Source organism: Anopheles arabiensis, chromosome 3 (assembly GCF_016920715.1).
Source record: "Anopheles arabiensis isolate DONGOLA chromosome 3, AaraD3, whole genome shotgun sequence".
In the NCBI taxonomy this organism is placed as follows: Eukaryota; Metazoa; Arthropoda; class Insecta; order Diptera; family Culicidae; genus Anopheles; species Anopheles arabiensis.
In genome coordinates, this window is record NC_053518.1 from 31,271,681 (window position 1) to 31,282,274 (window position 10,594).

The 10,594-nt window shown below is 47.4% G+C and overlaps 1 protein-coding gene across 2 annotated transcripts; it reads right to left on the reverse strand.

Moving 5' to 3' along the window:
- Positions 1-127: 127 nt before the first annotated feature.
- On the reverse strand, positions 128-7,612 carry LOC120904271 (adenylate kinase isoenzyme 5). Of its 2 annotated transcripts, XM_040314153.1 has the most exons (11): positions 7,475-7,612; positions 4,848-5,190; positions 4,519-4,683; positions 4,303-4,413; positions 3,153-3,295; positions 2,567-2,749; positions 2,367-2,475; positions 1,964-2,285; positions 1,673-1,889; positions 1,434-1,598; positions 128-1,097 (listed from the first exon to the last, which is right to left on the reverse strand). In XM_040314153.1, the coding sequence occupies exons 2-11, from the start codon at positions 4,867-4,869 to the stop codon at positions 717-719; spliced, it is 1,818 nt and encodes a 605-aa protein (XP_040170087.1). In that variant the 5' UTR covers positions 4,870-5,190; positions 7,475-7,612; the 3' UTR covers positions 128-716. The 2 variants fall into 2 exon arrangements, with proteins under 2 accessions (XP_040170087.1, XP_040170086.1); XM_040314152.1 differs by having other exon boundaries at positions 1,964-2,475.
- Between the last annotated feature and the right edge of the window lie 2,982 nt (positions 7,613-10,594).

The following is a 10,594-nucleotide window of genomic DNA, read 5'->3' on the forward strand; positions in this document are numbered from 1 at the left end:
TCAACTCTCCAATGGATGAGTGTGTCTGTGTGTGTGTAGAGTTTCTTTCTTCATTCACAATTTAAAAACACATATAAACCCCGTATTTATTATAATAATTTCTAACGAAAATGCTAGAAGAGTTTAGATTTTATTATCGTTTTATTACGTTACATGACAATTTAAATGCTGTAAATCAAACCTCTTTGCCTCTTTTCAATCATTTAAAATGCACTGATTACTTCTTTTATTGAGTAAAAAATAATAACATCTTTTTAGTGTCCTCTCTGCACTAGCATACTACCAGAAAAACGAAATATATCTGTAAAACCTCTACCGTCTAACAAATCTGTTTTCCTGTTTGCACGAATGAACAACTACAAAGGATAACACATCTCTCTTCAACATCTTTCTAACATTTGACATCCCCTCCCCCCTATTTCCTTACTGTCCCTTCCAATACTCCTTCCGTTTGGCACACCAATGCCAATGCATAAGCAACGAACCCTTTCCTCTTCCCCCCGAACACCTGTTTCATTCACCTGTTTGTTCATTTTTGTTTTGTTAAAGCTGTTTTGGGCTCCGTTACGTTAAGAACCGTTCCGTGGGAAAGCGCTTTTGAAGCGCATCCTCACTAACATACCTCCTACCAACTGCTCGAATGTCGTTTGTACTTATTGCATACTCCAATACTACCACTACTGCTGCTGCTGCTACTACTTCTACCTTCACCCCTTCTAGATGTGCGAATCTATCGGATAACTGTCCGCTTCCTCGAGCATGTTGCGGAAATTGGGCCGTCCATTGGGGACGTACCCATTTTTGGCCGGCTGGACCCCCACCTTCCCACTGCCCGGCAGATGCCCGTTGGCCAGGCTGACGTGGTGGCTGATCGTCGGCACCGCACCGGGCATGTCCGCGTCGAGATCCTGTACGATCGCGTCCATGCTGTCGGTGCGCTGCGATCGCTGCAGCACCGTCTTGAACGTGCCGATCTGTACCGGCGGTATGTCCCCGGTGGAGTCAGGCCGCTCGGAGTTCAACACCCGCTCCACATTGACGCGCACTATCCGCTCGAACTCGCGCTGTACCGTGGGACTGTCCGTGTCACCGTCAACCTTGAACGAGAAAGGGGAGAAGAGAGGGAGCCACCGACGGGCGGTTGAGTTGTGAGGGTCTGGAGAGGGGCTAATTTGAGTGGCGTGCGAAGGCGCATGTGTGTATGTGTGTGTACGAAGGGTGAATAATACAACCAAAAACAACTCCGGCGGAAGGACACACAAGTTCCGAATGATTAATAATTTATTTGCTGAAATTGATGGTATGCCGTGGGTGGTGGAGTTTCCCGAGGGCGTTCCTTGACTTGGCAGTGCAGATGGGGGCGTTGGCGTGGAGTGGAACACAGAAAAAATAGAGAACCAAAAAAACAACATTCTGACACTCTTGCTACTTACGATGGTGAGCCGACCCGCGGTATCCATCTCTTTGAGCATCGGCAGCGTCAGCTCCCGGAACAGTTCCAACCGTCGGCGGAAGGAGGACACGGTATCGTCCAACCGGCCCCGGCCAAGCTGCAGCTTCGAGCAGTCCAGCAGCACGATCGGAGGTTTTTGATTGTACTGTAAGGAGAACGATAATTAGAGCGAACTTCGTACACAACTTCCAACAAGATCCTGCTGCGAAAGTCCCTTACCTTCCGTTCGAAATCAGCGACCTGCTCCATATCCCTCGGGTACCCATCGATGATGACACCCCGCCGGTCCGCCAACTGCATCAGCTGGCTGTGGATCAGGGCATCGAGCGACTTCTTCGGCACCATCTCACCCGCCGTTATTGCTTCCTTCACTGCGTAGTTATCCGATCCAACACGTGGTCCCGATTCGGCCACCGCGCGTAACGTTCGTCCCACACTGGCCCAACCCAAGAACGCTCATTATTAGCAAGAAAGAATTCTTACGCAAGACAAGAGCTCCACACCACTCACCTGAAATGACCCCAGCCCGGATTGCTGCCGACCGCTTTCAGACACAGCATCGCCTTATTGCTTCCCGGCCCACCAATCACCCAGATGACGGGCGGTGGTACGGCTGCCCGTGGTCGAAAGCGCTCCGGCGTCACGGCCGTAGCCGTCTCGCCCGTCATGATGCCCGTCAGCGCCGTCTGGTGCAGGCTCGTGCGGGACTGCTGCCGGTGCAGCAGCCCGTGCGACGTCGGGCGCGCCATCATCGGGCCGGCCGGCGGGTTCGGGCGGACCGGCGGCGGTGACGCGCGGGCATGGTTTAACTCTACTTGATGTGCGGGTGGAGCTGCAATGACCTTAGGTTGACTAGGTGCCGTGTCTACACTAACTATACTGCCGGGTATGTCATCTACGCCCCTGCCCATACCTGCGACTCCGTTCAACAGTGCTTCCTGATTTTCTTGCGCACCGAGTATGTCGAGTACGGCGGTGCGGAAGTCTTTGTACACCTCCGACGGCGATCGTTCACCGTTTATCTAGTGGAAGAAGAATTTTAAAGAATAATAAATAGAAACAATTTGGATGAACACTTTAGCAGCTATCTGAAGAAAGAAAGATCCTGCTCACCGCGATCAACATATCGCTCTGATCGAAGTAGTCCGCCACCGGCATCACGTTCCTGAAGAAGTTCTCCAGCTCCATCTTGGCCAGCGACAGCACCACGTGGCCCAGCTTGGCACCGTAATCGATCTGCTTCTGTAGGACGGCCTGGCGCCAGGATATGAGTATCACACCGTTAATTACCTGGATCTGGATAACGAGAGAGAAAGGGAAAACCACATGATCGCTGGGCCCTTTTGATGTGTATGTGCTCCCTCCATCCAAGGTTAGACAAACGACCAAACCAGTAAGGCCAGAATCAATTGAATATCTATTCATAGTCAACCAATGTAAGGGTCTGGATTCGAACGGGACGAACGCACATCATTTACCAGGGAGGAGTGCGGAGTGGTTTAATGACTTTGACAAACAAACTGTCAGCAGCTTGTATCAAGCGGATCAAGCATTGGTATTGTTCGAGGAAATTTGCATTCTAACGTATCGATTGATTTTTGGAGCAAGTGGTCGTAACTCCACTGTACTGAACAGACCGTTGTTTGGTAACTTACTGATATTAGAATATGATCTTAAGCTTAATTCCCAGCTATCGTACCTTCTCGGAGTACTCGACGACGTCCCGCATCGATCGGGGATATCCGGACACCAGGTAGGTTTTGGCGGCGGGTGACATTTTCATTTCCAGCATCAGCACCTCGGTGACCGTGCGCGAGGAAAGCTGGGAGAAGTCTTGCATATCTGTGGATAAAGGAAAAGCTACCGTGTTACAACCGTCAACCTTCCGTCAGCAAGAAGCTCCACTCCAAGACCTTGGGAAGTGCCTTCGCTGGGCGAAGAGAGGGGATTTGATGTCCAACGCAACCGAACAAAAGCAGTATGGTAATGTGGCGTATCCGGTTAAATGATTGTGTTAGGTGCGCTATTTGACCTTAATCAATATTTGATTAATTTATCAACTCCCGGGCTGCCCCAGCAACCGCACAATCCACCACCCGAACTGACGAAAGCAAATCAAGGGCTATTGGAAATCGATCGAGTCCGGTTTCGGTCCTCGGTCCTGGTTCGGTACAGGACAGATAGGAAGGGACGCTCAGACAAGGAAATGGTTAGGCTTCTTCGATGGCCAATAGTCGCTACGGTAAGGTGGAATGTATGTCCATGAAAAGTTCATGCCGCAATTATCCTTCCCTTGAGGACGTGCACTTGGAGTTGGAGGCCTACTTGTTTGTGCAAGAGAGACAGTTTGCCTGTCAGGGCCGGGGGCATTGGCCATTGCGATGGCATTGCGACCAGATGGTGGAGTATCATAGGCAAATTGGAGAAACAATTACTGGAAGGGTATTGATTTTGTTTCGTTTCTGCGAAAGTTATTAGTGTCCCTCGTTGGCAACGTTGGACATCCCAACAATGTCCTCGATCCTTTTTTTGCACATTTAAGGATTTTCCAGGATTTCAACTGAAGTAGAAACATTAACTTTAGCAGCAGATCAGTCGATGTGTTTGGTTTTATTGGACATAGATGTCGTTCACTTGGGCAGGTCCCAGGTGGTACAGTCGTCAGCTAGCACGACTTAACGACATACCAGACAAGAGTTCAAGGCCCGAATCTATAATATGTATTACTGACTATCCTATTAAAGGTATTTTAATCATAAAATGATAGTCCAAGCCCACGTGTATACCTCCAGGCCTAGACCAACAACGGATAAAAAAAACGAAGAGTCAGAAGAAATGTGTCCACTTACCATTCCCGATGGCGTACTGTTGCAGCAGGTCCATCATGTTGATGTGCGTAACACCGCGGCGCTCCTGCATCAGAGTATCGCAGTGCGTTACTTTACCACTACCGGGGCCACCTAGTTTACACCCACAGCAAGACAGAGAGAAAGAGGAAAAAAGGCCCAATTAATATGGCCGCTTTTTGACGTATCAGCTCCACGTGTGGTGTGCTCATCCATTACCTAGCACGAATATGACGGGCACCTTCGGTGGATCGAACTTCACCTTGCCGGTGTTCTGCATCCCGGTGATGGCACTTTTCGGCGTGCGTACCACAGCGGAGCGCGAGCTTGGCCCACCGCCTTTCCAGTCTGGGTCCTCTATGTCGGACGCACTGTTGTTTTTTTCTACCACAGAAGAAAAAGGGGAAATTAAGAACAGTGTTTTTGTTGATATTTTTCGAAGAAAACTTTCAAATAAATGTGTATAAAATTAAATATCTTTCCCTGGAAAGAACCAAGCCACATAGGATCATACGCACGAACGATTCAGCGCCTTTCGTATAGCTTACCTGTATCTAGACAAATACCCATTATCCATTCGAGTTAATTGTTATGTGCGAAAGGTGTTTTTTATGAAATCAATTTAGATGCAGCCGATGACGATGATGTACCGCGATACACACGCACATACCAAACGCACCCACCCCAAACGCACGATCACGAAGAAATTGCATCAATGGAAGTGATCAAGCGATTATCGCACCCGGGCACCACTACTAGTTGTCGGTGGTAGTTTCCTCCCTTTCACGTACTGTACATTCATGTTCACTTGTTTTCGCTTTTTATTATTATTGTACTTTTCTATTGGATGTTTTGATGTTCTTATGTTCTGTAACTGATACTGGCAGCCAGCTAGTCACAAAGATAAAAAATAAAAAAAGATAAAACTCTCACAATGATAGTATGTGTGTGTGTTTGGAACCCATCCCACCAACCAACCAACCAACCGTACGTCATCGCGGTCCAACCACGAAACACCACTTAATTGCTGTTTGTCTATCGCGAAGCTCTGTGCACGCGGCGCTCCGTGTACATATACGAAGCGGACGACACCCTCCGGTGGGTGGGCCCGGGTAGGGTCGAGCCACTTGTGGGCGCCTACCTTTTCCCGTTTCCTTCTTTTCATTTTGCTCCATCCGTTTGTCCAACCCCGCAGGAGTAAACACAATTATAACTCGATGAAAGTGACATTATTCTGTCAAAACAAACCATCAAGTCTGATTGGGCACGGGTATGGGTACGGGTGCAACACATTAGAGGGGGGGGGGGAGTTAGAGGTAGTAGGGTGGGATGAACGGGGTCGTGTTGTTTTTCACGATAGTTTCCCCGGGAAATACGCGACCAAAACACGCACCAAAGTTTACATGCTGGCAGATGCAGCAGATACGGCAAGGATCAGATGATTCATTATTAGCTTACTAGCGATGGTAGATGAGGGACGCCCTGGTGGTTTATTCGATAAAGGCACGAGGTTTCTACAAGATCCGCAGCGGATCAATTCTCTTATTTGGACCGACGTCTCTGAGTTGTATCCACATTGCCTTAACGATTCCGAGTCGTAATAAGTGAGTTGGCAGGCCATAATAAGTAAGCTGTCCAGAAATCCAGGAATAATACACTTGCTTTCTCAATGACTGCGTGTAGATCAGCTACGCCAAGGAAGAAACATACGTTTAGCAGTCGAGTAGGGTTCACAACTCCTAAGGAACCTTTGGATAAGAAGCCTCATTTTGAAAATCTATTACATTTTCCTCCAATACTATGATTTATCATGTATTTGTCTTCCTTTCTTAGTCACAAACAGACATTGAGGTAAGGGATCTTCCACTAAGTTTTTACTCATTTCCAAGGTTTTGTAGATTTTTGTTTTTTTTTTTTGAAGATTTTAGAACCGATTCTATGGATTATCTCAACCTTTTATACATTTTTTTTTGGTTTTGGGACGAATTGCAGATTCTTCGGGAAACCCTGCAATCGTATGAAGCATCAGATAAAGAGGAGATGGGGAAGGAAAAGGGTGAAAAGTAAACGGCATCAAACATTCACCATGTTATGGCTTCGAGAAGTCATTCCAACCAGAACCGCGTTGAGCACGCGAGACAGGTACCGTACGTACTACCCGTACCACGAGCCCACTACGCGTTACTCATCGTTCACAGCGTGATCCCGGCACGACCCGTCATAAATCCACGATTCCACCGGACACAAAGCGAGCGAATCAAATGTAAGTCTAAAACAATCAAACATTGATGGCATTATGCTGGCATTCCAGTACATTCCAGCACATTTGGCCCGGTGCCGGGAGATCCTGATGCGGTGAGTGAGGACTGCGAAAAGAATGAGCAATTCGAGCGTGAAAATCCAACGCCCTGGATTGGTAAATTAGTTTTGCTTTTCCTTTATAAATTTTAAGCAGCTCTCATTCACATTGCATGAGACATGTTATGAGACAAGGTTGGCCGAGTGGTGGCTTTAGTAATGGCTGAATTGAAATTCTGTTTAAAATTTTCAATCCACGCGTTGCGCCTATCAGCGCCTACTGATCTAACAGTGTACACACGAGTAATTGTACGTTTTCTCTTGTCGCGGTACAATCAGCGCCTTTTCACAGACACACACACACGCACACGCGGGGCTTTAAACATGATCGCCGGCGGGTTCGCTTCCCCGGCCATTAGAAGAACTATTTTTCACGCATTAACCGAGCGAATTCAGGGCGGCTAATGGACGCGCTCAATGGAGGGAATACTAACATAATCCGCTCGGCAAACACAACCACACACACGCACACACGCACACAAATGCACAAAGCACACAGTTAGCTTAATAACCGTTCCGCTCAGTCACCGAATAAGCTTCCACACGATGACACGATGAAAAATCGATACGTTTTCATTCAATCCGCCCCAGGCGACGGTGAAGCGGCGAACGCCGCCGGAGCCACTGCGAGGACGCGAGGATCACGAACACGGCATTCGAGGGTCGGTGGCTAGGCTTCGTCATGGCATTGCGCTGCGTCACTGATTGCCATTTCGATGCAGGATAGCCTTTTCTGTCTCAAGATAAATTCCTGAAGAGCTGCCGTTTTTTGGAGGTTTTCAAGATCACCACCAAAACGTCGAAAGATCACACCCACCAATAGGAAAAAATGGCTGCACAACGTACTCCCACGTAAGCGCACTTAAACACCCGGAACGAAGCGGGTTGTGTCACGCGGACAAAAAATAACACACACACACACAAGACGCAAATGCGGACCGACGGTGCGCACCGTAGGACATGCCGACTCTCACTGTTTTGCCGTTGGCGATGGCGGTTGCTTTTTTACCGCCGCAGGAACGCGCAGCCCTGCAGTTGAATAATTGATCCTCGCCGGAGGAAGTGTTTCGGAGGAGGAGACACATGCGGTGATGGCGTGTGATACGTACTGAACACTCTCTCTCTCTCTCTGGCGTATTCCTGTGTGTGAATCATCTACAGACACAAGTGCACGGTGTGTCCTAGTATCATATCCTTTCACTTGCTATGTCCTTTCACCTTCGCCCGTGTGTCTGTGGTAATGTGGTGATGTGGTCAGCGTCGGGGAATGTGTACGATGACACACAGTAGTGACAGTGACTATGACCTGTGAGTCTTAGTAGGCAGTGAAAGTGTGCGTTTATGTGTGTGGGAGAGCGAGAGCACGACAGCTGCCGATACTTACCACCGAGCCGATGGAGCCCCTGGGATGGACGTTCCCGCTGGACAGTGGACCCAATTTTTGCATTATCCCAGGCAAGCGACGATCCTTTATAGTCGTACAGCCGGTTCCGGGACGCCCTGTTTGTTTATGCTTGTTTGTTTGCGTAGGGTAAAAACTTTCAACTTTCTTGGTGGTTTACCTTTTTTTTGCTGAGTTTCTGAGCGTCTCTGTTTGGAGATGCTAAAATATGTACTAAATGCATCAGCGCCCATCGAGAGCACGTGCTAAAATATGTACTAAATGCATCAGCGCCCATCGAGAGCACGTGGCACAACGAAATTGAAGGTTCTTTCGGGATTTTTTTTGCTGCTGCTGCTGTTTGCTGTTTGCTCTTCAAAATTCAATAAATAATTTGAAATACCCTGGAACTGCTCCAGATGGTTCGGATGGTTCCATCTTCACCCTCTCTGTCCGGTTCCTCCTTCCGTCGCCCTTTCGCTATTTGCTCCGTTACTAACAGATATCGTTCCATGTTACTTGGATGGATCGATTGATTCTAATGACAATTTTCAACACCCTTTTTCGCTTCGCCATGAAACTGATAGGGAGAAAGAGAGCGAGAAATAGAGAGAGGGAAAGAGAAAGGGGAAAACCCGGTGAGAAAAATGATGTGTTCTGTCCCATGGTTCACACAACACCTCGCGGTCCTGTGGGTACCGGCGTCTAGCTTTCTCAGACCTCAGCCCAAAACACCAGCCCTTGGCCACTTCGTGACAGGTCCACTTTGCCGTGTCGAGATTTTCATGGGGGGTGTGAGTTTTCTCCGACCTAATTACAGCGGGTATCATCGTTTAAACAGACAATTTTAGGGCACCAGGTTTTATGATTTCGTGCCATGTGCTGCACGCGCTGTTGCTAGTGGTTAAACACTATGATTTACGGCGGAAAGGAGGCGGCCCTTTTGTAACGGGACAATCTGGAAAGGGGAAGGAGAGGGGAGGAGATGGAGTGAGTCGTCCAGAGGACAATTTTAAATTGTCCGTTTCGGCCGAAGGACGCTGCGTAAGCGGACGCGTAGCATTGACCTCGCCAGCGTTTCGTGAGAGGGAAAGTGTTGTGCGCAGTTGGTGTGTTTAACGGTATTTTTAAACTTCACTTTGAAATTCGTATGGCTAAATATTTGTTTAATTATGCTACATTAGCTTTCATATTTTGTTCCTTTTTCTCGAATCATTTTAAACCAATTCATCCGCCTCTATCATGTCCGTAAAGCAAGTAGCTCTAATAAACGATCGTTTCGCCCATATGGAAAGACATTAACGTGTCCATTATTCATTAGCAGTCCATAGCACCCCGACCCCATCCGGGCGGGAGGACTTTTCAAGGGCCTCACCATGTGCGATTCTTCCCGTGGTGCATAATTCAACGCACCAAACTTCTTGCATTCGAAAGCGTCTGAAAATTGAAGGAAAGGGAAAAGAAAAAGAAAATCTTTCCACGCACGCTTTCCATCCTTCCTTTTCCGTGTTCTTGGGGTTTCCGTGTTAGGACAGACAAAAAAAGGGAAGAGGTAAAGACGACATTCTCCGTTATCCGTCTGTCGGTCGTCGGTTGTATTATTGATGTGTGTCAACTAGGTACTGAGCGGTGGATTAAGTTATGGTCGGTAACAGGGCTGGTGGTTTGGGAGGCGTAGTAGAAGTGTAGTAGTAGTGTTTGACTAATTCCTGAAATAGACCCGGTTCTTGGTAATTGGAGAACTGGATTTGAGATAATATGAGAGTTTGTTTTTGAGTATTTTTTTAATTCACTTTTTGATACTTCCAATCAGCAATTGATCAAAAATGCTGAAAATCAATAATTTTTTGTTCGCAAAACATGTGTTTTGATTATTTTTCTATTAAACTGTCATCATCGCTTCCCTACAAGCATACTAGAAGGTGTACAATAAAAAAGTGCTGAATTTAAAACAAGATACCGAAATGTTCAGTATCATAACGGATGCAGCAGCTGGATAGGAGTAGACATTGTACCGGTTAATTATTCCAACGGCCAGACAGATTCATGTAAAACTTTTGGATCTGAAAAAAGGAACGGTTTCAGCACCACCATCACATGATCAGGACCAATTATGAAAAGTTTAGTTCCAGTTCTAGGCCCAATATCGGTGCCGGATTGGAATAGATTCAGGATCAGTACAGGGGACCGGTACAGGCTTGAGATCAGTTCAAGGGCCTGTACAGATTCGGTATCAGTTACAAGACATGTTAAAGTTCAGGGTCTGTTCCATAACCATTATGGGTTCAGGGAAGTCTGTTCCAGGACCGTTCGGATATGGCTTCGGGATCAATTTCTGAACTAGTATGAGTTCAATATCAGTTTCTAGGAGCGGGATGGGTTCAGGATCTGTTCCAAGACCGATATGGTTTCAGGATCAGTTCCAGGACCGGCATAGATTCAGGAGCTATTCCAGGAATGTTATGACTGTGGGATCAGTTTCATGATCGATGTAGGATTGTAATCAGTTTCAGGACAGGCTTCAGGACTGGGATCAGGATCAGTTTCTAGGAGCGG

Bases quoted from the DNA above. Each gene is read 5' to 3' on its own strand.
- LOC120904271 (XM_040314152.1), bottom strand. From the start codon at position 4,869: ATGGGTATTTGTCTAGATACAG. The intron at 4,414-4,518 runs GTAATGGATGAG...GGTGTAAACTAG, and splicing joins GCCCGTCATATTCGTGCTAG to GTGGCCCCGGTAGTGGTAAA. The intron at 1,599-1,672 runs GTAAGGGACTTT...TTCTCCTTACAG, and splicing joins TCGCTGATTTCGAACGGAAG to TACAATCAAAAACCTCCGAT.